General features: G+C 40.4%; 1 protein-coding gene across 3 annotated transcripts in view; it reads right to left on the bottom strand.

Moving 5' to 3' along the window:
• Window positions 1–6,997: 6,997 nt before the first annotated feature.
• rgl3a (ral guanine nucleotide dissociation stimulator-like 3a) overlaps window positions 6,998–26,528 on the bottom strand; it is a 28,324-nt gene continuing 8,793 nt past the window's right edge. For 2 of the 3 annotated variants that reach the window (XM_010767688.1, XM_010767687.1), the window contains 16 exons: window positions 22,623–22,912; window positions 20,959–21,003; window positions 20,335–20,504; window positions 20,074–20,234; window positions 19,195–19,500; window positions 18,995–19,098; window positions 18,751–18,835; window positions 17,253–17,306; window positions 16,492–16,578; window positions 16,284–16,316; window positions 16,011–16,132; window positions 15,815–15,910; window positions 15,335–15,470; window positions 10,769–11,011; window positions 10,115–10,229; window positions 6,998–8,928 (listed from right to left, as the gene is read on the bottom strand). In XM_010767688.1, coding sequence (XP_010765990.1) covers window positions 8,774–8,928; window positions 10,115–10,229; window positions 10,769–11,011; window positions 15,335–15,470; window positions 15,815–15,910; window positions 16,011–16,132; window positions 16,284–16,316; window positions 16,492–16,578; window positions 17,253–17,306; window positions 18,751–18,835; window positions 18,995–19,098; window positions 19,195–19,500; window positions 20,074–20,234; window positions 20,335–20,504; window positions 20,959–21,003; window positions 22,623–22,912 — 2,202 coding nt within the window. In that variant the 3' untranslated portion in view covers window positions 6,998–8,773. Of the gene's footprint in view, window positions 8,929–10,114; window positions 10,230–10,768; window positions 11,012–15,334; window positions 15,471–15,814; window positions 15,911–16,010; window positions 16,133–16,283; window positions 16,317–16,491; window positions 16,579–17,252; window positions 17,307–18,750; window positions 18,836–18,994; window positions 19,099–19,194; window positions 19,501–20,073; window positions 20,235–20,334; window positions 20,505–20,958; window positions 21,004–22,622; window positions 22,913–23,977; window positions 24,289–26,528 lie in introns of those variants that run through there. The other variant, XM_010767689.1, reaches the window with a different exon arrangement.

Genomic DNA, 26,528 nt, shown 5'->3' with positions numbered 1-26,528 from the left:
TAGCTGAGGATCTTGGGTAATCGCTCGAAATGCCTACGTCTGTTTCCGGTTATTTTTATTTTGAAATTCAGTTCCTGAAGGACGCCAAAAAAGCCAGAGATTATGGAATTAAACCAATAAATAAAAGCAAGGATAATTGTGTGTTATTGGTGAGTAAATAACAGTGTGTTATTTTGAAAAGAATAACAAATTAGAAGAAAAAAAGATTTAAAAAATACAGATTTCAGTGTTCTGACTTCTGAGCCCCATTTATTTTCCTCACAGACGGAAACAAAAGTCCGAAATTATACGATTTAAAATAAAAGCAATAATTGTGGCTTGATATTGGGTAAGAACATGTTTTTATGAACCACACAGCTTCCGGTCTTCCACGACCCGACCGGAGAAAAAGACGTGCTGCAGGCGCGAAACACATTACCAGTAGAAATACATTGCTTTTAAAATCGTGCTGTGCAACACGAAAAAAAGGGGAAAATCGTGTTGGTGAACACAAATCAATAGATTAAAAATCGTGTTGGTGAACACGAAATGCCATGAGACTGGGTTGACATTGCTAGTCACGTGTTCAGTTTCGGCGGTAGTTCTTCCAGTTTGTCCAAAGGTCTTCTAATCAGGGCTCTATAAATAAAGAACTACGGCAGATGTATAATATGTAATATGAACCGTGTACTACAATGCCGTTATGTGATGACTTTCAAAGAGAAAAGCAAGCACACTCGGATTAAAGTATTATTTTCTTTTAAAAAAAATATATATTTCGGATTTCATATCGCATAAACACCATATCCCAACGTGCATTGCAGCTAAAACAATCCAATCATCTTTGCTAAAGAATACAGCTTCAGATAGAATTAGCTAAGCTAAAAGTTTGCCCCTGTTTTGTAATCGTAATGCTATGCTAAGCTAGCTGGCTGCCAGCCAAAGCACAGACACGAAGGTGGTACATGTTATTATTTTTCAAGGTTTTTTTTAATCAGAAATCATCATCTCATTAGAAACCTCAACAAAACAGCAGGTGTGCTTTTTTGTAGTATATTGAGTGTCTTTTAGCCCTTTCCACCAGGCTGAGCTTTCCAGAAAAGAGGATTTCTTATTCAAATGAAGGAACAGCCTCATGCTATGTGGTCATGAAAACTGATTCAGTCCAGCCTTAAGTCCCACGTAGCTGTGATGGAACTCTGACTCAGGTGCTATGCTGTGTCTCCCTTTACTTCCACTAATAATGATTCACTTGAATGATCTGCACAATAAAAAACAGTTTACTGACATCAGAGGAACACTCATAGCTGTTGAACACATTAAATCAAGTGCACGCAGTTACAAATCCAAGCTGCCACGTTGTTCCATTAATATTATAACTAGAGCAACACTATTAAATAGGATTTTTCTATTAAAACATTCTCATTATCATCAAACCTATTTAATCTATTTTACTGATCAGAAATAAGCTATTTAAATCGTAAAAAAAAAAAAAAAATGACCTTAAAGCTGGCCCTGTGTGTGAACATATTTGGCTTATGTCGTGATATTTTATGCCAATTTAGCTTGCTTTTTTATTTCTTTTTATCTTAATATCGATCAGGAAGGACACTCTTGGGCTTTGATGACTCAATTCAAAGGTTGTATGTTTTCAGTTTGAAATATGTGACCAAGCTTAAAGGTGGGGTAGGTAATTTTGGAGAAACCAGCTCGAGTGCGCTAGAATTTGAAAATTCACAGCCAGAAGAAATCTGCTACTTCCTTACAGAGCCCCTCCTCCAACACACACAAAAGTGCACATGACCAATGAGGGCATGAGATAAGTTTGTGCACAGATGGAAGGCTGACAGGCAGGTAGGCCATCCAGTTACTTTAGCCGGGCCGGCTAAAATGATTGGTCGTGCTTTTTACAGCACTACGGCTTCCACAGATTGGATTTTTTGTCAAAGCACTTAAGATATTCATTGCTATCGGGATGCTAAGAGCATTCCATGGAATATAACAAAAAATGTATCTCGAGCCGGTCTCTCAAACTTACCTAACCCCACCTTTAAGGGCTTTAATAAGCATTGGGACATTCCCCTCAACACCCTGAACGTAATGCTGACCTCTGACCTTCTAGTGTTAAAATGTGTCAAATTATGATTGCAAATACTACAGGATATTAATGTTGCAGCAGAACAACACAAGAATGTAAGATGGGAGACCAAAGCCACACTATAGTATGATGCTTCATCAATCTGGGTTTGCCAAATAAGTGTGTGATCCTCTTTTCAGAAATAAATTCCTTTATGTCTAGGCGTTACAATCCGTTCACCTGCTGCTCTGGGTGTATTTGGGTCGCTAAGGGCTAAGAAGGGGTATCTTCAAGGCAAGTATGTATGGAGAGGACACAGATTACAGAGATGTACATGTGGGAATGTGAGTATTGTATAAAACAGACTTGCCTATTCTCTAACGCAGAAATGTATGTCACATTTTTGCATTACATACAGAACAAACAGCTGATACTGTGCTGCTACATAAAGATGAATGCACAGTCTGCATTTGACATGTTAGCCAACATTATTAAAGCTCCAGCCTGACAGACAAACAACATGTTGAAGCTGCGGTGAGGGAAGTAACCTGCGGGCCTCCGTGGTGGTTATTAAGTGGATTAACCCCTTTAGATTAGTCTCAGCCATTTCTCCCATCTGTCTACTGTTACACCACAGATCTGCCACTGTGCAACCACAGGACACACACACACACACACACACACACACACACACACACACACACACACACACACACACACACACACACACACACACACACACACACACACACACACACGTTGATATGCTATATGTATGTGAGCAGCAAATCTCCCACTGGCCTACTGTAGGAATACAGTACAGAGCGTACCGTACGTACTGTGGCCTCTGCCTCACATGCAAGGAAACCCGCACACATACACTAATCTGTGATTAGTCGTTGATTATTATTCTCAGTTGAGTGAACAGTACACATGGAACACATGTTGCACGAATGCATGTTCCTCATTACAAACAGATTTAGACTAGGAGTATATGTCTGTCTTTTGTAGTTGTTTTGCGTCTTTGTAGTCCTTCTGTGGGTCTCTGTTGTAGTTTTGTAACTCTTTGTTTTTGCCTTCTTGTAGATTTGTTTCTCTTTGGAGTCATTTTGTGACTTTGTTGTTGTTCTTGTGTCTGTGTGAAGTTGTTTTCGTTTCTCTGACTCTTATGTTAGATTGACTTCCATAGGATTATAAAAGTTTGTAAAATTGCATTTTTTTTCAAACTAATTAAGCTTGTTTTGCCTTATAAAAAAAGTTACAAAGAGATGCATTTATTGTAAAAGAAAACAGAGGACAAGAGTACACATAGTCCTCGTGATTTGCAATCTCTTGATCAGCAGCAGAGTAAACCTCACCCACACCTGAAATACTCCTTCAGTCTCTCATACACAGATTTCCTTTAAACAATATTTGGAACTACAGCAACATGCTCATTTCATGCTGCCAGGCTGTCTGAAATGTGTTGAAAGTCATCCTTCTATATTTACCCTTTATAAGAAAATGCAGCCTAACACATGCTCTTCTTACTGTGTGGCGGATTCTCCAGACAGATAAGTGTTGTTCTTGAAAACAAAATAATCATTGCTATTTCCTTTGAAAGAGAACCGTGATCGTTGGCCCTATGAAAACAAATATATATATAAATTGACACGATCATTATTATAGTTTAAGCTACCCAGTATTGTAGCGTAACCTATAATAACCCGCCATTACCAAGTACATAATTGAAGTGATGAACACATTTATGCACCAAAAATACAACATAAAATAACAAAAGAAGATGTTTAGATGTGCCTTTCTGCATAACAAGCACTTTAACTTTTGATACTTAAAGTATATTTTGATGGTAATACTATTATACTTTTACTTAATAGGTGTTTTGAATGGAGAACTTTTACTTGTAACAGAGTATGTTTAGACAGCAGGATTGCTTTTTTACTTACTTCTTGTTTTTTTAGTACTTCTTCCACCACTGTTTATATGTTATCTGGGAAGTCTGCAAAATGTCAGTCACATACAAACATCAAAGCATGAGCTGTTACTAAACCAAACTACTGATGACTTGTTCTTTGCCTCAGGGCTTACTCCTGCCATTAAAAAGAACAAGCGCTCCAGGAAAAACAAATCATGTAAACGCATTTCAGCAGCTCCAAATAAAACCTCCTTGAGTCAAACCGGGGTGAAGTCAGACTAATTTATATTTGGATTCCACATGATACCAGTTGACTGAATGTTGGTCCGGCTATTGATTGATTGATTGCAACAAATGCCAAGGAAGCGGCCTGATCTGACCTCTCACACACTGGAAGGGCAGAGGGGGACAACAAGAAACCACAAGTGTGGAAAAAGATACTCTGCTCTGCCGTCAGGGGAAAACACATGTCAGCTGAGGATAAATAGAGCATGTGACTACAGTGTCTCTTAGACATCCTGCACAGGTGGTGTCTGTCAAAACTAATAGGGTTCAACAGACACATATGGACCATGGGTATGTTTTCCATATGGAGCATATCCTTTAAAGGTAGGTTACCTTCTTCTCAAGTGACTTTAACACCAATCGTGTCAAACCCTCCCACTCAGCATTTAGGAATTCTCTTTGAGTTGCACTGAACAGACTCCAGGTCCTTGCAGAAAAGCTTTACCCTGAGGCACAGGCTGGGTTCAGAGGTGTAAGATCTACTAGAACTAGATAAATGATCTTCTCTCAGAGGCAGCTGCAGAGAGCAGAGGAAACCACTCTACATGGCCTTCATTGACCTTATGAAAGCTTTTGCCGTACGTGCATCCCCTTCCGGATTGTTTGACCGGATACGTTGCCCCCCAGAACTCATCTGCATCCTCCAGTCACACTAAACCATCATGCTAGGGACCATCAAGTTTGATTGGCGCCCACGTTGTAGGATATATTATTTTCTCTTCGTGTGTCAAGCCTTTAAATAACCAACAGAGTGTGTCTACCAAGGACATACGGTAACTTATTCAACTTTGCGCAACTCAGGTCTAAAAACTCCTACCCCTCCACTTTGAAATGCTTCTCCTTTTGGGAAAGCTAACAGCTAAAGTTTGGGACAAAGGCAAACTCGAACAGTCCACATGAAGACAAAGGTGTAGAAGGCCTATGTCATCAGCACACCTCTGTACGGTGGTTTAGCTTGGACCCAATACTCACATCAAGAGCGGAGGCACTGGGCATCACCTTGAGGGACATGATCACACACACAGCTGTCCAGCAGAGATCAAAGCCTCCCAGGATGTATCTTCAGCGACATCCAGTTGGTTGGGCCATGTCTTGCTGATGGACGAATCCCAAAGACATTCATTAGAAGGAAATGTCATCCGGCAAGAGGAAGACTGTCTGCCCATAGACTCACTTTAAGGATGTTTCTAAGCATTCCCTGTAATATCAACCCCATCAGGATCAGGCCAGACTTCATTGGCAGAAGGGACTCGTGCACAGATGAGGGAAAGAAAGCCAAGAGGAATCACAACAACTGGACATCATCTACATCTATGACCAAGTCTCTTGGATTGATCTTAAGAGCCACTGTCTACGGTTACAAACTAGAAAACAAGTGCGAAATCCATTTCCTGGAGACTTTCCTTTACCCATTACTCTCCTTGCCTTAACCTAACTTTAACCTTTAACCAAGTCTTCACATTAAAATGATTTATGACATATGGATGATAACGATGTGACTGTAATAAGATTTGTGTCACAACAACATGAGTTGGGAAGTAACACAGTACGTTTACTCAAGTAATGTACTTAAGTAAAATGTTGAGGTATTTTTACTTTACTTGAGTATTTCTATTTTATGCTACTCTTTATTTCTACTCCACTGCAATTCAGTGGTAAATCGTGTACTTTTACATTTATTTAATATCTTTAGTTACTTAAAAGATTTGGATTCATAATGTGACATATAATCAACTCTTAAATCAGACTTTAGTTCCACCTGGAGTAAATTCACAAGCTACCCTGCAGTATACAAAGTCATTCAAACTAGCTGCACCTTTACCAGCTGTGATAAACACAATAATTATATCAAAACATATCATATATATTATTCTGAAATGGACCAATTTGCATAATGAATACGTTTACTTTTTGTACTTTAAGTACATTTGATGCTAATACAGAGCTTCTAGAGATGTAACCCCTCTCCAACTGTCAGTTAGGTTAAAGCCAGTCAGTGTTCAAAATATGGAAATTAGAGCTCCGACAACATATAGCAGAACCGGCCAGACAGGTCACAACCTCCCTCCCACACACACATCTGTCACGTGACCTCTGACCTCCCACATTGTTTAATGGTTCATCGGGGTGCCGAGGCGGGAAAACGACCCCAATGACCCAGCTCTTCTTTCCTTGCTATTTTCAATACATTTATGCAGATCTTTGGTCATTAAACTTTCCTTTTCTTCCATTTTAAATTTCAAATATGGAATTCTTATAATTCTGAACTGCAAGGAATAATCTAGACTGATGTTACCCTTTAACACAAACTATAGTAACCCTGAATGAGGTCAAAGCTGTCGAGTGCACCTTATTTATAATTGTAGTGTTGCTATTCTAACCATGCCTCTCTAGTAAAACTGATCATTTATCTCATAGGACTAGGATCTAGTTAGATAAAAGCTAAATAAACATGAATATAAATAAACAATAAGATTATGTTTCATCTCTTTTTCTTACTTTTGAGAAGGACGAACATGTTGTTTATCTTTGAACTTAAATCGGTGAGCAAAGCCAGACCAAGCATTCAAAGTGTTTGAGGTTGGCTCCCCCTGGTGGTCGGACACAGCCATGATGTTTATTCAGATTTTAAATTCTCTATGTCCATCTTGGTGACATAAAGCCAGAGCTCATGTACATTTTAATAAATAATAACTAAAAATGATTACCTACATTTTCAATGAACCACAAAAGGGTTTGGTGGATTCCAACCATTTATTTTGACTTAAGAAATGACTTGAAGCAAAACAATAAATAAAACAATCAATAGTAAATTGGCTTTATTAATACTAATTATAAAGAGCAAGTGCTTAGATTAAACTTTAAAAATAAAGAATCTGTTAAAAAAAAGAAATATAAGGACATGTAGGCATGAAATACACATTTCATATAGTAACGTTGATAACATGTTAAACATACTAAATGAGAGCCTGTACATGAATGCCTTCTAATAATAACAACAATACAAATAATAATACAGACAGACATACAGACAGGAAGTCACTGTGTGGACCCCTCCTTCATACTTTATATTGCAACAGCCAGACCCTCACTCATAACAAACCACAGCAGCATTACATCTGCACACAGATGCTAAAAACTGAGGAGACACTTCACCAGTGTGTGTTTGACTATGCATTTTAAACATGATGTGAACCATTATTACATTTGTCTTAACCTTCAAACTCGCTTTGAGTTTTACTATTGAAAAAGCTGCCTTAGAGTTTGGGGAGGATTTCACATCACTGACATATCAACAATTCATTCACATACAGAGACACTTCATTTTCACGTTCATGAACCATTCTTCAGATGAATCTCATCCACATGCCGAGTGAGCTTCATACCACTCGATGCTCACAAGCTACGTCTTCTTCCATTTATTAAAGCAGACTGTAAGAAAAACGTCAGCTTTCTCCATTCAGAATAATGCTAACTTGGGTTGACCTTCTGAGATACCAAATCCATTTAAGTACACTTATGTCCGGAGACACTGAAAACAAAACAAGACAAACAGAAACACATTTTCCTAACAAACTTTATTTGGAGAGTTGAGAGTATTTGTAAAGTTTAAACCGCTTAGCTTTATCTGGAGATGTTTAGCAGATTATCTTTAGTGTATATGTGATAATATATGAACAGATCTATACAAAACTAATCCTGGTTATATGTAGGTCTGTTCAAGATAATCTGTTTGACAACTCTAGATAAAGCGAAACAGTAGTATTTCAACTAACATTTAAAAAACACTCTCGATAGGCAGACTCTCCGAATAAAGTGTTTCCCACTTTTGCTCTAGAAGCTGAATACTGACATTGCATTAAATAATTTAAGGTGATAAAATGACATTAAGTTACATTCAAACATTTAAATTCTACACTAGGAGACGACTGAATACTTATCACTGACTCTCTGGGCAAAAGAAACCTCAATGCCTGGATTTCAAACACCATTTGATTCAGTGTTTGTTAGAACTGAAATGTTTACGCTTGGACTAACAGTGAGCACTTTGCGTCACTAAAAGTATGAGAGACTCGTTTTGGCATCCAGGCTGAAGGGAATATTCCATTCTGCAGCCCCTTTCTCTCCTGAAGAATCACCCCCCGTCCGTATCTCCACAGCTGATCCTCATCCAAACCTGAAGCACTACTCAATCCAACCACAGGTCCTGGTTGGTTCGTTCCTCTGGTTTTTAAGATGTTCCAGATGATGGAGAACAACATTTGTTTCTCAGTGTCTCACTTCCGTGGAAACTCCTATCTCAAGTCACTCTTTTAACCTTCCAGTACAATTCCCGGTATAACACGTTTTCCCGTAAAAACTCATTTTTTAATCCAAGCTCCGTTGCGGGAGAGTCTGAGATCACTGTACAGCAGATATGATCCGCTCTGAACCAATCGGCCTCAGACGTGTTGGGCTGTTTGCAGACGAGCAGCTCCTCTGGGTTTTAGAATAACTCCTATAGCCCTACAGGCTGTTCACTTGCCGTGGCGGCTCCCGGGTTGGGCCCCGGGACTGAAGGAGGAGCCCAGGCGCCTCCCGTGGCTCCTCCAGCGCTGACGCAGCACAAAGTCGTAGTTGGCGGAGGTGCACATGGCATAAAATACGTTGGCTTTCTCAGGTATCTGGAGCTCTGAGGCGGAAAGAGGAATGAAGCGTTGCAATTTATTTTTCATCAGTCTGATTTATCTGCTTCTATTTCAGTTAGAGATTACAGGTATTTCTCAGAATGATATATCGTGGTCATTTTCAGAAAATGACAGAATTAAATGATATTTGGAATAAATGAAAGCCTGATTGAAGGCAATGAAGTTGTATTTACTGTTTTAGATGACATTTTTTGATTTGCACGGTAATTTATTAAAGGCAGTGCCATTGAAGGAGCTGGTTTTTAATTCCTTTACTAGACAAGACATTAACTGCTTTCGCACAAACTTTTCTTTTTTTGTGCTCTCAAATTACTCAGGGGGTTATGGCAGTTTTAGGTCTGATGCTGCTTATCTGGCTGCTTTGTAGTTCAGTACATAATGAGCCATATGATTACTATTTTTCCCTTTCTTTGAGTGTGTTCGACTGATTAAAATAAAATCTGTAAAACTAAGTGGAAAGCTTTTTTTTTTTATATGAGAGACAAAATGAATTAAAAAAGACAATAAATCTATTTGTTTAAAATCTGCCGAGAGTGCCGTAGAAATTGTGCAGGCACAGGACTGTGTGGTCGTGTATAGAGTACTACGCCATTGGCCGTTTGGCTTATGACTTGTATATGACCCCAAGTAACCGACAAAAAGAGAGACTAGGTGTACAAAAGAAAAGGAGGCTTTAGAAGTAATCATGTTCTTACTGCAGTAAGAAAACATAAGATAACTAGAGAAAAAACCTAAGAAGATTTTCATATTTTCACAAAGCGAAACATTTGAATTTCAACCAAAAAACTGCTGACATTTTACAAAAAGAAAACAGGTAGACTCTTCAATTTAAGTGTTGCCCACTTTTCTCTAAAAGCTGAATACGGACATTGCATTAAATTATTAAAAGAGATAACATGACATTAAATCAAATCAAACCATTGAATGTTTGACTAGAAGACGACTGAATAAGACTCTGGACAATAGAACATCTCAAGGTCAGGAACCAAAACAACGTTTGTCACTTTGTTCGTAAGTGCGCTCGGCACAGTGACCAACAGTGACCAACAGTGAGCAGCTGGTCACTGTTTACGTAGTTAAAAAAGGAGGTAGCTCCTTAGTATTATAGTTATAGCTGCACTCAGAAAACATCAGACTGCTACAGGGAAAGCCTGAGAAGAAGATATTCACCTTTGCCATTGCTTAGCACCTGGCAGAGGTTGAAGCTGCAGCAGCTGACGTCCTCCATGTTGTGCTTCTCCACAGCTCTCTGGATCACCTGAGGCGTGTGGTCCTGACTGGTCAGCTGCAGGAAAAACACAACAAATTGTAATTTGTTAGTATCTATACAACATATTATTGTAGGTATTCCTGCATTTAAGATATTGATTATATTTTCAGTGGTTGCAGTGACTATTTTAACTTAAAGTAAAAGTTTTTTATAATTATATATTGGTTTTTCATACAAATATGGAATTTAATGTATCTTATTAATTAAAATGTTTGTATGTGTATTAAACTGAAATGTAATCGAAAAAACTGTTAGTAGCAGCCTACATGTATAATGTTTTCCTTATTCATAAAAGTAGTGCTAATAACATGGTGTCCCAGGAAAATAATACAAAACAAATGTAGAATTCCAATCATGCACAAATCTTATTTTAAAATAATCTTGTTTAGGTTTTCTTTCGAAGTAATACGGTGGACACAAATGATGAAGCAATACCAAGTCCTTCCTCTTCTTCTTTTGTTTTTTCCTTCGGCTTTGCTTTTTAGAAAGCCTTAGTCGACTATAAACAGGCCGGCTGACCTCAGAAACACTCATTATGAAAGCATTGTTCCTACCAGTATGCTTTTGTAGACATTTCCATTGCTGACAGACTCCACGCTGACCCTGACGATGCACGAGTCTGCCACCTGTTTGTTGTAGACGGGCAGCGTGGCCGGAGGAGACGACTCGGGGCTCAGCCCCAGAGAAGAAGAGCTGAGGTCGGGGTGTGAGGAGGAGCTGGACAGACTGGGGGAGGACGAGGACAAGGAGCTGGAGGAGAAATCCTCCGCCACGTTGTGGAGAGAGCCGGAGAGCGTCTGAGGGGAGACAGAGGAGGGGATATGAATATGTTTTCATTTAAAAACTATTCCTCCAGCTTTTAAACTAACTGGGTAAACCCCTGTTAAAATATCCTTAGTTGTTTTATGTTTTTAATTAGCGAAACAACAGGCGGTTTAACACTGGTCAATGTTCAACGTTTTTGTTATTTTGATTCCATGAAATGTCTTCTTTCAGACAAGAGGTAATAAAACGTCTAAAATAGAGATGTCGGTGGGCATTTTACTGACTTTTTTGTGTCAGTGGATTTCTCCTACATTCACCAAAAGTTAGCATGCCTCAATTTGAATATAATATTTCAGACAACCCGTAATCGAAAACTAAATGTTCCTATTGTAAGTCTACTACTGGATTTTATGGTGATTTTTTATAGTAATTTATTTTCACCCCCTCACCCGTAGAGGCTTGCAACATGTTGAATTTTACAGAACATTTCTTAAAGGCTGTTTTCCCAGGGGCGGTTCTACGGGAGGCCAGTGCCCCCCTAACACTGACCTCTGACCCCCCTGCGGCCACCCTAAAGATGAAAAGTGAAAAAAGTGAAGAAAATGAAAAATTTATGATTTATTACACGATTTATTGAATGACGGAATAGGCGGAACTAACGTTATTCGTCATTCTAGTCGGACCCATTAGAGCGGTGCACTCAGGACCCATTAGAGCGGTGCACTCACTTTCACTGTCCGGCTGAAGTGCGCGAAAAACAAACACTTTTCATTCGGATCATCAGAGGCTGTTGCGTCCAAGAAAGACTGATTGAAACCTACGTTTCGAGAGACTACCACGATAATTGAAGGTGAGTTAAACTATTGTATCCATGTGATTGTAGATGTAAAGTAGAGATGTAACTGTTCATTGCCTTTATTTTTATATAAATATGATATGGTGTTAGTGCAAAAATTGTACTATAACTTAAGCTGAAGCTAACAGTAATAACTATAAAATATATCTGAAATAAATAAGTGTACTGAAACAAATACCAATAACTGTATTGCATTGTTTTCTTATGCGCAATTACTTCATACTGTCTAGTTCTCTTTTTCGTCCTGCATTTATTGTGCCCCCCTCAGAAAATAACTGGCCCCCCAGTNGTAGGTATTCACCTGTTATTGACAGACGTAAACGCTTTATTTTTGAAGGGCAGTTTTCTACAGCGCCTCTACCGGCGTAATGCATTCAAGGCATACATTTCCGCGGGAGCCACCGCATACAGCCACGTGTGGGTGGCTTGGGAAACCTGTGCGTTTCCGAAGGGGGCTGGCTTGACCACAGTCTGTTTACCTATCAGTGTTTCCTGACATGAAACCTTTTGTTTCACCTTGCTATGTTTTTTTACACGTATATTAAAAAGACGGGGACATTTCCGGGGACAGTTTCAAGACCGGAAACAGGCCAATACAACGGGGATGATCCCCGGGAAAACGGGGACGTCTGCCACCTACTTTATCACACATCAGGACATCTTAAGCACCTGGGGGAGCAAGTCGAGAAATGCAACGTACAATTAGCATTTGCGATCTTTTTTCTACTCTGCACGCCTACGTCTGACAAATGGTTGACATTAAACCATTAAAAGCCGGACGGACTGGGCCAGAAGAATCAAAGGAAGGCAGGCAGGCAGCTTTGCATGACATTCTTCTGGACGTGTTTCATTGTGGTGATAGTGAGGTTAGTCAATCCTTTTGTTGACAAGACAGTAGTGACGGCCATCTTGGTGACGTGTGTTGTTCTATGAGACCAGAGATGTAGTTCATTGAGCGTTTCACACAAACAAATGTGTTACTTCACAGTTTTACGACACATATATATATTTTTTTCTTGCAAAATTATCTTTTAAATTGACAAACATCATATGTGTAATTCGTGGCACAATTCAAACGGGATCGAAAGATAATCTTTCTCTCTCCATTGACTTCAATACATAATTTTTCCGAAATAAGGTCCCATGGAGATCCACCGGAGGGGGAGGGACTTCGCCGCCCAAAATCCTCGGCCGGAAGTCCCCGGAGTTAGGGGCTGCAGTCGAATAGTCCATTTAGCTTAGGAACCTTCCTAACCGAGTGAAATTACCCGGAAGTCCCTCAGTGGCAGCCATGATAAGTGCCGTTCGAATTCTCTAGATCAGCGGTTTTCAAAGTGTGAGGCGCGCCTACCCTGGGGGGCGCCAGAGAGCTTCAGGGGAGGCGCAGCGTGAGACACAAAAGAACAAGAAAAAGACGAGTAAAGTGACACTTGCCCACTTGTGGCTGTCTGTGGACAGTGAGTTCCCCCACCTCGCCAAAAAGGCTGTAAAAGTGCTCATTCCCCTTCCCTTCCACCTACTCTGTTGAGAGCAGGTCTGGTTCCGCATTGACTTTGATCAAAGCAAGTACCGGTAAAGCTGCAGCCAGAGTGATGAATCTGCGTTTATCTCCTGTGTGCATCAAAACACGCAGACTCATTGTTCCCACTAAAGTAGGGTGAGTGTAATAAAGGATGGCAAAGTTGACGTTCAGGTGTACCGGGACATTAGGATTGTATCCACCATGTTGAAATGTTAAATAAAAATATGTCTTGAGAACACGGGCCGTGCGAAAATACGGGTCGTGCTGCAGCNTGGCTACGCCACTGCGTAAGTGATGTCATTAACGTTACACATTACACTCGTGTTACTCACCGAAACCTTGTAAAGCCGGTCCTGCATGCTGGCTCTTACGGAACCGTAAGAGCCAGCATGCAGGACCGGCTTTACAAGGTTTCGGTGAGTAACACGAGTGTAATGTGTAACGTTAATGACATCACTTACGCAGTGGCGTAGCCAGGAATTATTGTGTGGGTGGGCCTGGAGAAATGTAGGTGGGCCAGGGGGAGACTTATTAAGCGTGGGGTCTGAGCTGAAACTTCATTAATGATTTTAATGATTTTTTAATGCACTAATTGAACATAAGCATAAACTAGCAGTGAAAACAAAAACATAGGTACGGCGGCCTCAGAATGTGTTTGGAGCATGATCTTTTTTTTAATAGTCTAATAAATATAAAATCATTGCCAGTGTTATCAGTTGCAAGTGTGTATTTGTTGTAATAAAGATAAAAACATAATACATTTCACAGTAATTATAATAAAAACTAAAAACGATTTCCTTAAAAAATATATGATTCATCACACTTGTGACCCATGTCGTGACCCCGCGGCGAGCTGGGGGTGTGTCAGTGATTTGGCGGCAGCTCTTTTACTCAAGATCGCTAACTAACATTCTATACTTAGAGAGAGAGAGAGAGAGAGAGAGAGAAGCCGTGCTGTCTGCTTAGTTGCAATACTGTAGCTCAAGCATTTATGCAATTTAGGTCTATAAATTGTTTATGCAACTTATGTGCCAGTGTGTCCATGGTTTTGAGTCTGTGTGTGTGTTGAGCGCAGCGCTGTCTGCTTTTTGCAGTACAGTAACTAAAGTAGGACTAAGCATACCGGTAGTTTCTGTGGACCTGTCTGCCCGTTTTGGGAGTGCACTACGTGCGTGCACACTTGTGTGGCATTGTTTGGGATGACCTAATTAAAATAGCGTCCCCCCAGTAAAAAAATCCCCACTACACCACTGATCCAGGCTATAAACATGTTTATTTCTGCTGTAAAGTTGGGCATTTTAACATGGGGGTCTATGGGAATTGCTCCTTTCTGCATCCATCCCCTGTTGGCCACTAGAGGAACTGCAGTTTGTGGCACTTCCTTCTGGGCTTCCCAGCTCTGCGCTATAACCATAGACTGTATAGGCTATAACGCGCTGATTGGCTGTGGGTGGGCCAGACGTGCATGTGGGTAGGCCCAGGCCCACCCATAGCTACCACTGCACTTACGTGACTTTGGGATTTGTAGTCTTTCTAGTTGCGTATTTTTCATAGTCTTATATTTTAACAGTTTTACGACAAACTGTGATTTTTTTGACATGGAAATTATTTTTTAAGATTGAAAAACATCATATGTGTAATTCATGGCACAATTCAAACGGGATCGAAAGATAATCTTTCTCTCCCCTTTGACTTCAATACATAATTTTTCCGAAATAAGGTCCCATGGGGCGGAAGTAGAAGGGCGGGACTTCGCCTCTCTATACAACAAGATACAAGTTGACCTCAAATATGTATTCTTTATAATATGACAACGAAATAGCAGGAGTTTAGCAGCGGTCTTAATCAACTGTTCAGATTTATGTTGAGGAAATTAGCATATATTCATTAAGAGAAAGCATAATTTGCTTGTTTGAACATATCATTAATTATGCCACACTATACTGGGATATCACACAGGAGTGTGTCGGTGCTCACCTTGAGTTTGAGTCTGAGGGGGGAGGGCTGAGGGGCCGAGAGGTCCTCCATGTCCGAACTGCTGGAGCCAGAGGAAGAGACGCTGATCTGGTCAGCATGGGTCTTCCTGAGGGAGCTTTCACTGGATGTTCGCAACCTGCACAAACAATACAAACACTGTTTAGTTGTTTTTTCCCCCCTGAAATATCCACTTAAATAAAGTTATAAAAATTAAGCAACATAAAGATTTACGAATTTTAGAGGATGTTTGATAATGCCTCATTAAACTGCATATGCTTATATAAAAGTACAGTTGATCTCATGTGTTTTCATACTGTAAATGTGTTTGGTTCCATTTTTTCTAACATTAACAAAGCAAACTCAAAGTGTTGTGGTTCTGACACATCTTACAAACAATGGGATCTATATTAATGCAGTCAATGTAATAACAGGGCAGCTGTTGATATACGTTACAGGCTAGAGGTTGTTTTCCAGACTTACGAGACAAGTTTCTTAGTGAGCAGACGGCTGCTCCAGGAGTTGGGAGAGCTGGGACACGGGTCCACCGGAGGCTCCAGCCCACGAGACAGCTCATAGCTTCAGGGGACAAACAAGAGATACATTAGCAAAGGATGCAATCCTCTTCCATTTAGCCTGATTGTATTGCAAGTGTAAAAAGTGTGTGTGTGTTTCTCACCTCTCCTGGTCTGTGAGCAGTGTGTGTGCCTGCAGCCAGGCGGCGATAAGAGAGTTTACTGGAAAGCTGTAGTGGGAGCAGGAGGCCTGAAGCTGCCGGATCTGAGAGAGAATCTCAAACTCCTATAAGAGAAATACAGAGCACAGATTAAATTAGAGTACAGCAAATAGCATGGCAGAACATACAAACATTGAATTTAGTGTATAATTGACTAATAAAATAGAGAGAAATTATAGGCATTTATGCAAGACGCCACTAGGAGGCAGCACGTACCCGTCTGCGCTTCTCAAAGTTGATTAGTCCACCCTGTGAAACAAAAACAGTGTTAAAATAGGGCATCGAAAAAAGCATCATAAAACAGAAAAAAGTATAACAACAGGTGTGTGTGTGTGTGTGTGTGTGTGTGTGTGTGTGTGTGTGTGTGTGTGTGTGTGTGTGTGTGTGTGTGTGTGTGTGTGTGTGTGTGTGTGTGTGTGTTCACCTCCACAGTATCAGTCAGTGCTGTATCCAGCATGGTGAGGACGGTCAGGTAGGTGCCGAGGTACGGCACAACACCACTGCTGGAGTTCTGAGGACACAAATCATTTTCACATTACATTACATTTCACCTTGCCCTAAATGTAGACATTTGGTTGATAGCACTAGCAAAGTTCAGGTATAAACAGTACAAGATGTTCAAAATAAGTCTTTGTTTTTAGAGGTATAGGGACGAGGAAGCGTTTGTATGACAAATATAATAAAGGTTATCGTTTCAGTTACATTTGATTGACACTGGATATTTTTGATTGAGTATACAGGAGGACAGAATGTTGAGCTACGTCATGTTTAGGAATATAAAATCATCTACAAAGTAGAAATGTACACAGACCATCACTACGTAAACAAAGGGAATATGGGGGTATAAAACATTTGACTCACGGCCCCACCTTCACTAAGTAAACTGTCAAACTGTGAGAAACACTTCAGACGTCAGCTTTATGCCGTTCACTGAAAACTAGAAGTCATGGGATCTGGACAAGTGGACATTTTCCATCGAGTTAACAGATTGAAAAAGAAGAGGGAACTGAAAATGAGGAGTCTATTTGAGCAAATTATAATCAGCTTTTGAAACATGTGACTTTTAGGGAAGTAGAATTGATGATCAAGGCAGAGAAAAAAAGAAACCTCTGCATTTTCATTTAATTTAAAAGCTGCACATTTTGAGGAAGCACGTTGTTATTTTGAAACAAAATGAAGACTTACAATGTGTCTGGACACTGAGCTCGGGGTGGCACTGCCATCTGGGTGAGTCCCATCCTGCAGAAAACAAACAACATGTCCAGTCAACACGTGACAGTGCAGGGTGTGCTGCAATGCGTCACACGTTTGTTATCTTCAGGGTGGAGCACCTGCTGACAGGGTGTTGTCTCCGCAGTTACTAATAGTGAGTGCCCAACCAACTGATTTTATTTGAAGTTTTATTTGTGTTGGCTGCTAACAATTACCTTTTCATTATGTCCCTGATAACATTCACTGAATACACATTCATATCAAGTGTTCCACAGGGAACAAAGGACACAGAGTGGTAGGTCAACTGGACATTATTTCAGTTTTGTAATAAAGACGCATGATTGGCCCAGTAATAGGAAAGAAGAGAAAATCCCATTGGAGAGAACTTTGGGATTTTAGACTTTGCAAAACATTGACATGCACAAAAACCTATAACACACTACAGGAAAGGAACCCACAGACCATAATAAGGCCCCTTTAACCAACGGTAAGACGCCATGTGTAGTATTTTCCTAATTAAATTTACATGTTTGTGGGATTCAATGGTGGAAAGTACCATTTCTCATGCACTGTACTTAAGTACAATTTAGATGTACTTGTACTTAACTTGAGTATTCCCATTTTCTGCTACACTATGCATCTACTCCACTACATCCCTCAAATACTGTCATTTTAACTGCTGTTCATGTTTTGACTCCTTTACTTAAAGGTGGGGTAGGTCATTTTGGAGAACCCAGCTCGAGTGCGCTAGAATTTGAAAATACACAGCCGGAACAAGTCTGCGACTTCCTTACAGAGCTCCTCCTCTAACACACACGAACGCGCACATGACCAATGAGGGCATGAGATAAGTTTGTGCACAGATGGAAGGCTGACAGGCAGGTAGGCCATCCAGTTACTTTAGCCAGACCGGCTAAAATGATTGGTCGTGCTTTTTACAGCGCTACGGCTTCCACATATGACGTTTTTTTTATTGATTTTTTGTCAAAACACTTAAGATATTCATGGCTATCGGGATGCTAAGAGCATTCCATGGAATATAACAAAAAGTGTTTCTGAAATAAATTACATTTATTTGATACAAATACAGATTGATAATAAAACACATTATTCTGGTTAAACCTTAGACATGACTGTTATCCAGCAGTGTAAAAAGTGTATAAATGAAGTTATCTACGTGATAAAGCATCAACAATTATTATCCAATGATATCAGGGAAAATATTCTGAAAAAGGACATAACGCATCATGATTACTTTGAATATTTTGATACTAGTTCTTTCATACTTTTACTTCAAAAGTATTTGTACATTGTTACATTGCTACTATTATGCAAGTAAAATATTCGAATACATCTAGTACAGGTGTGTTTATCACACTTTTCATAATGCGGCAAAGTGGTAATTCTGGAGATCTTTTTTGATCAATTGGATGCAACATCATGTTTGTTTAAAGAAGAAATATGAATTCACCTCCACCAGGATCTCTCTGCTGGTTAGCACACAGTTCTCGTCAGGGAACGTCTCACACAGGTGGTCGAAGGTGTTCATGCCTTCCCTGAAAATAAACAGATTGCAGTCAGTCAGTATTCACTAAGACAGAGGCTGCATGCTCAAAAAAACAGACCATCGATTTAGGGAAGCCCACTGTGCGATTGATTTTGATCTTTAATCACGCAGTTTTCAAGTAATGAGTGACTTGTAACAGCTTGCTGACCTGCTGACAGCAGCCCAGGTTTTCTTGAGGCGATACACAGCGTTGGACTGCAGGGCGGAGAGGATGGCCCTCAAAGAGGAGAAGTTCTTCAGCTGATGGCACTCCTGCACGGAGGAAATAAAAGAAATACATATATATTATGTCTTCGTTCATTTATATTGCTTGATGTAATGAAATTATTTGAATGTTTAGACTCTGACCTGAGCAATATGGATCCACCTCTCGATGATGCGTGCCCTGAGTGCAGGACTGGTGTGAGAGCAGCGAGGTGAGCTGGGGGCCGTGGAGGGGTACGGGAAGTCAGAGGAGGGGGAGGAGATGGGGGAGGAAGTGGAAGGGCAGGGCGAGGCCGTCCAGAGGAGCGAGGTGATGACACGGTTGGTGACAGCGTTGAACTGGGAGATGGTGGCGCGGACGCTGGGTGCAAGGTTTCGGTTTTCCTTCTTGTCGCGCTGGGACCAGACGCAGCCCAGGCAGTGGAAGGGAACCACTCGGACAAACAGCTCCTGAGGAACAGAGGGTGGAATAATCTGAATAAAGTGACCCTCACAGAGTGGGGCAGTGATAATGTATGTTTGTAGGCCATAGAAGATAGCATTGCAAAGGGTTCCTGTACAAAAAGCAATTTTATTTTCCACTTGATATTTTGAATATTTCAGGAAATAAGGTTTGTGGCAAACACACGTTTATGATACTTCCACGTTTTGTTCAGCAAAAGTGAATTCCACATATTAACACCACTTTTAAAATAGCAATCAGACCAGAAGTAAAAAGCTAACGTTAGACTATTAGCGATCTACGTCATGGTCCCATGCCTCAACTTCAACACTGCTTAGCCAAAGGTGGACTTATGTTAGCAACTATTATTTGTATTGTGCGTAAAAGCTTCAGACGTTCATCAGTGGGGTATTCACTGACATATTTTATGTCCTAGAACTAAACGTGAACACTTGTCAGCTTGTACAGATTGACTTTGGGACGAGGGGGTTTCAAAGTACTAAAATGCTAACTCTTCCAGGTTTAGGACTCTTTCTGCACAACTCTATTGACACCGAAACTATCTTGTCAATGAAACCTACAGCGTCCAATCGGGTCAGCTGCTCCGCCACTTCTGTCACAGGGAAGTCCATAAAGTTGTGTTTGTACTCCTCCTTAGCGGAAGTGTCTCCTGCGTCCTCCTGATCTCTGAGCTCCTGCTGCGATGATTCACTGCTGTGTTCTGACGCAGCCTTGATGCTATCTGTCAAACACGCCGAATCATAAATGACAACGAAACAGGATGCTACAGAATTGTATATGACCCACAATCTATCATAATCACTTGTCCCATTCCCTCATACCTTGATCCTGCAGCCTCTTGAGGAGAGTCTCTGCAGACTGGGCCAGGCGTCTGAAGCAGAGGCGATGGCGCAGGTGGACACACAGCAGCCGGAGGGCCGGGTAGTGGGGGGGCTCGTGGAAGTCTTCACCGTATTCCTTCAGCCACAGCCGGATCACCGGGGGTAAGGTGCTGAGGGGATGATCGAGACGTCAATGTGTTAATCATTAACAATATAATGCGGGCCATCGTAAAGTTCAGCTGGGGTTGTGTCCAAGCAAAGGACCCGGGTCTGAATCCGGCCCGGGACCATTTGCTGCCCGTCTCCCTGTTTCAATTCTGTCTCTAGAATAAAAAGGCAATTATTTATGTCATATGTGGCAATAAACTGAGCGGGCAGGTACACAAATAACAATCAAAAACTAAAAATGATTTACTAGACTCCATCACACTATATTATAAAGAAATATTAAGGCACAGATCAACATGAGGCCATGAAAACATTGGCATTATTTCTAGCAAACTATAATAATGTGGGAGTACACTCCAATGAAGTAATTCCACCATTCCACCAATCATCTTCAATCTCAGTTCAAACTGATGGCAGATGCAAACTAATCGTTGCTAATGGAGTGAGCGCACTCACCTGCGTGGGCAGACAGTGTTGTCCAGGTTGGCGATTGAGTCCTCTCTGTAGGAGAAGATAAACACACAATAACACGTTAGTTGAGAACATTTCAGTGACAATCATCACATTATGAAGGTACAACATGGTGACTGAAAAGCTCCTGTAAAAAATAAATGTCTATATTGGTTCATTCTGTGGAAATGTCCTGCAACACACTGTGACCTTATAGAGTGATGAGTGCAATCTTTATATATACAGTCTATGGTGTAAACAGATTAAAGTCTTCCTTAGGAATCCATTATTGTATATTAAAAAATCTAATATATCCCTGGACTGCATGTGTAGGAAGATGGCCAAAGTTTTCCAGCATGTTATTCTCTTTCATGCTTTAGAATGTGACAAAACGAGCAAATTAGAGATTGTGAAAGTAGAAAAAACATTGATGATGTACTGTACCATATATCAAAGTTGTTAAGTGGTTGATTAATGACAGCAACACAATGGTACATCCTGCACAGAATCCTTGAAAGAGCAAAAGGCTGCCCTGAGGCTGGCCTTACGTAAAGCTCACAGGAAACCTGTTGCCACCAGCAACACAGATATCAGGGCGAGTGTTTGACAAATAATATATCAACTGAACAGCACTAATGGCCACAGTTTCACACAGGCAGACATTCAGCAAAGGTGAACTGAGCACCATAAAGAGACACAAGTCCAGACAAGTTATATGGACCTGATCTCAGTCCGTTTAAGCAGCTTCATTATGTACATTTCTTCAGATTATGAAAAACAACATGACTTATTTTTAAAGTATTAAATCCAACCCTGAAATATAATGGCAGCATTCCTCACTTAGTCTAATTCAATCTCAGTGTTTTTAACATCACTGAGCTCAGTCTGGTGGAGAAGCACCTCCGCTGGGTGTGGAGGGTGTAGTCGTGACCGCTCTGGAATGGAACAAAGCTCCTGAATGCTTTGTTTCCTTCATGTCAATGAGATTTGTCAGAGAAACTCGACACACGTCAACAGAGGTTTGCCTTGTGAATAGCTGCGTCGCCGCACAGAGAGGCAACAGCTGTCTTCTTTGAAATTTGATGTGTGCATCTGGAATGCAGTTAAAACTGGTTATGCCCTGCTTACATTTTCATTACAGTAATGATTTTTCTAAAAAGCAGCATGCGCTGATACAACAAATCAAAGCTGATTCGACGTTTAGGAAATATTAAGGAAATCAAACCTGATAAGGAGTTGCAGAGGCCAAGAAGTTAAAGATTAAATGAACTTTTCAAGAGGGGTAATATACAGGCTGTGTGCAACCAGTCAAAACGTAATGTAATCCTGATTATTATTACAAGATAAACCAGTATGACTTTGCCTTTGGAATATTTTTTTTTTCAAAGCACACACAGCTACATTTAGACACATTGTACGCGTGATGGCTAAAGAGGCGGGATATCTCCAAGTGGTTGACCGATCACAACTGAGCCGGCCAGCTAACCAATCAGAGCAGACTGGGCTCTGGTTTCAGACAGAGGGTGAAAAGAGGTGCTGCAGCACAGGCGGTATGAGAAAAATAAAGTGCTTTTTGAACATTAAAGCATGGAAACATGTCACAGTAGAGGCACAAGCATATTAGGGCCCTTTTAACTGCGTAGATTCAAATGAACAAAAGTCAGCCTCACCTCTGAAACAGCAGCTCGATGAGGGTGCTGGTGGAGGTGAAGGCCCTGTAGGTGGAGAGGAAGACGTGCATGTAGTCCGGCTCCTGGTGCTCGGGGGCCACCAGGTGTGTGATCAGACGCTCCAGGGAGGCGGCCTTCAGTCTGCGCAGCTTCACCGTGTGGTAGTGGGCGAAGCTGAAGGCCGTTGGGGGCTCCGTCGGCTCCGAGCTGGGCAGCACGGGCTCCCTGCGCAGCGTGATGCCAAACACTGCCCCCTCCTCCTCCTCCTCCCCCCACTCCTGCACCTGATCCTGCAGCAGAGAGCAAGAGATCAAAAAAATCACCAATGCAAACGATAGAGCCTTCTGTGAAGCTACTTTAATCTGATATGCAGGATTACAATGACTCGAATCAGCTTGGAATCTCACAACAGAAAGACATAGAATATGTATCACACACATCCTTTACAAAATGTCATCACTGGCTGTTTGAACTATTGAAAATGTATTCAGTAATTATAGAGCTGCAACTACCCATTATTACTTTCTCAAATCAAAAATCCAGATCTTGGACTGACACAAGATCATCACTTAAATATAAGATTAACATAAAATACAAATGTTGCATTAAGAATGCTCTCAACTAAATGTTTAATCAAAAAAGTTAGTGGAAGTGGAATTTCAATTAGTCGTATTTTTTACTATATTATTTACTTTAAATATGTTTTTAATATTGAATCTCTCATGTTGTGACAGATATATTTGAACAAACAAAAAATAACTGATCAATTATAAACCAAAATCTGAGAATTGTAATACAAAATATTATATTAAAAAAAGTGATTTTTACTGTAATTTAATGGAAGAAGGGTATGTCATAGCGAAATGAGGGTAAGAACTATGTGTCATTGAAAATTCAAACCAATTTGTTCTTAGTTGTCCCATTATATTTCTCTTTAATCACAGACAAACATAATTGACTTACTTAAGATAAGGGAGGACCTGTGGCTGTCACACTCAACAGTAAGTCATTGCTTTGTAATGAGACTTGTAGAAAACATGATGGTGGTTTGTCCTCACAGGCTTTATTTTGCACATATGCAAACACAGAAGCATAGCATGCTTCAGAAAACCTGATGCCACATGGCTGAAACTCAGATCAAAACTCAGTGTGCTACAATATTACTAAAATGAGTCACTGGTGGATCTACATGAATAAATCCATTATATCAATATGAGACAACCAGAGAATAATGTCCTTCTGAAGTTGACTACACACGTAGATAAATAATAATAACGTTTCACAAAATGACATTTTACAAATACACAAGTAAATTGCCTTCACAAACAATAACGACCACATTTAACTTAACCTACCATAGATAATTGCCATTTCCCCATGTTTGTTGTTGAGAGAAAAATCCCCAAATTGTGTCTGTAAACTCCTTTTGCTGCAGGCGTTAAACCCGCAGAAATTAAGGAATCAGCGACGACCTCCGACGGTCCACTTCGGTCTGAATAGTATCTTTCATGTTTGAGAATTCACGGAACTAATACCGATGCAATTAAACAAAGTGTAGTAGTGCCCCGGCGTCGGAGAGGAACGGCCGCAGAGAGTCTGTGGATGAACCGGTCTGACGGAGGGAGGAGGACAGGGAGAGAGCAGTCACTCAGTGGGCGGAGCTTATCGTACAGGTGTGGGCGGAGCTTTAGCTACTGACCAATCAAGGTAAGGAGAATAAAAACATCAGTTTTTAATATGCGGATTTTAAATTAGTCTATCAACCATGATACTGTTACCAAGTTATTCAAGCCTGTTTACGCAAGTGAAAGATCAAAACAGCAGATTACATTTGTGAAGAAAAAAACCCTCCAAATAACTTAATATCTTAAAAGACTTAATATGACTTAATATGAACTTTGAGAAACAAATTCATTATGTTGAGGGCTGTGTATTGGCAAGAATCTGACAATATTATATGCATCACGATACGATTAAATGTACTGATATATACTGAGATAATACAGTAAAAGGAAATATAGGGTTTCTTTTTAATCTTATTCTAGGAGACGTAAAAATGTTCATTAGTATCAAGAACACAGCTCCATACTCAATAAAATACAATAACATGCAATATAGAAGTTTAAATGTGTTATGGACTTACAACAGTGGGATCTGAATCGGAATGTAAGCTATTGTCTTTGAATGTAAAACATTTTTTTTAGCTTTTGACGAACAATAACGCTAACGAAGAGGAGTATCACAAAACATGTTATTGAACTATTTGATCATTTCTTAAACCCACGGGATATTTTTTCTAATCACAAGGCTTTGTTTTCATCTTATTATTTGTCACATTTACTAGCAGAAATTGAATTTCATAACAAAAAGTGGGCTAAATTAAAGAGAGCCACCTAAAAAAAGCCACCACGGGAGGCATGTGGTGCACTGCATTGTGCGTTGGTGTTCGGATCAGGGGGTCACAGGTTCAAACCCCACTGCAGTCAGCACACCGTTGTGTCCCTGGGCAAGACACTTCACCCCAAATTGCTCCTGTGGGGATTGTCCACAGTATTGAGTATGTAAGTCGCTTTGGAAAAAAGCATCTAACAAGTAACATGTAATGTAATGTAAAAGCTCAAACCTATTAGTTAAAATATATTAACAAATAATTTACAGTAAACTAAAAACTTATTTGTATCTGGTTTATGGGTTTTGGATTGAAATGAGTGAGATTTACAGATCTCACAGTACTGTGACATCTGGTGGCCACAGTGCAAACATCGAAAGATGAACTTTCAAATCATTTCTTCTTCCTCACGCTCTCTGTCTGGACAAAGGGGGCTCGTCAGCTTTTAAACTTTAACCCCTCATTCATCAGAAAGTGTATTTTCAGTTGCATCAAAACTGATCATTTTACAGTAAAGATATGAAGGACATATTCTGTCAGCTAGATGCAAGAAGCTGGTTCCAGGCCGACATCAACATGGAACAGCTCATTTCGGAGCCACTGCCTCCAAAGAATCCAGTCGGGAGAGTGTTTTTCTTGACGACCCCTGACTTATGTTCCTGCCTATGGGCCCATGGTGTCAGGAGCGTGGTGCGACATACCACATAAAACAGGTCTGTTCTGCTTCTAAAAATGTACTTTAAGGGAGCACACAATTAGGAAATATACACTTCAAGAGCCTGTCATACTAAAACACTGAATTTCATTACTTCCAGAAATAATTTGACAGGCAGCAACACATTTTGGAAACAGCTGAATCAGGGTGTCCACTGGGCTTTCAGGTCAAAGAGAATAATGAGCTTTTTGTTTCTCTAATGAGTCTCTCTCTGACCTGAAAATCTACCATCCATGTTTGCCCATGCCAGCTAACCCTGCACAGAGGCTGAACAAAAGGAAGTGCCAGCAGACATCTTAATTAGTCCTCATTAGACACATGAATGGGTGATGAGCATGGGCGGATCAGGGGACAATAGGACCCTGGGCACAGGCATGCAAAAGGCCCCACCACCTCTCCTACACACTATGTAGTTGTTTAGCTTCTTCTGTAGTCATTTTGTGTCACTTTGTTGTTCTTTTATAGTCTGGTTTTTGCCCCTTTTTGGTAGTCATTGCATATCTAGGTGGTCCTTTTGTTTACTTTTGGAGCCATTTTGTGTGTTTTTGTGGTCGTTTTGTTCGTTGCAGTAATTGTATTCATCATTTTAGTCTCAGATGTTGCTTTGTGTCTACCTGTGGCTATTTTCTTTTTATCCTTTGTGAAGTTAAGGTCTCTTTGTGGTCTAATTTGGGTTGTCATTTTCTTTCTTTGCAGTTGCCTTGCATTGATATGTGTTTTTGGGTGTCAGTTGGGTGCTATTGGTCTATTTGCAGCTGTTTTGCTCTCTTTTTTGTCCTTTTATGTTTCTCACTGGTCCGTT

Source organism: Notothenia coriiceps, unplaced genomic scaffold (genome assembly GCF_000735185.1).
Source record: "Notothenia coriiceps isolate Sejong01 unplaced genomic scaffold, NC01 NC01_scaffold00004549, whole genome shotgun sequence".
Lineage (NCBI taxonomy): Eukaryota > Metazoa > Chordata > Actinopteri > Perciformes > Nototheniidae > Notothenia > Notothenia coriiceps.
The sequence above is the reverse complement of the archived record's forward strand: the minus strand, read 5'-3'. Positions and strand labels throughout refer to the sequence as shown.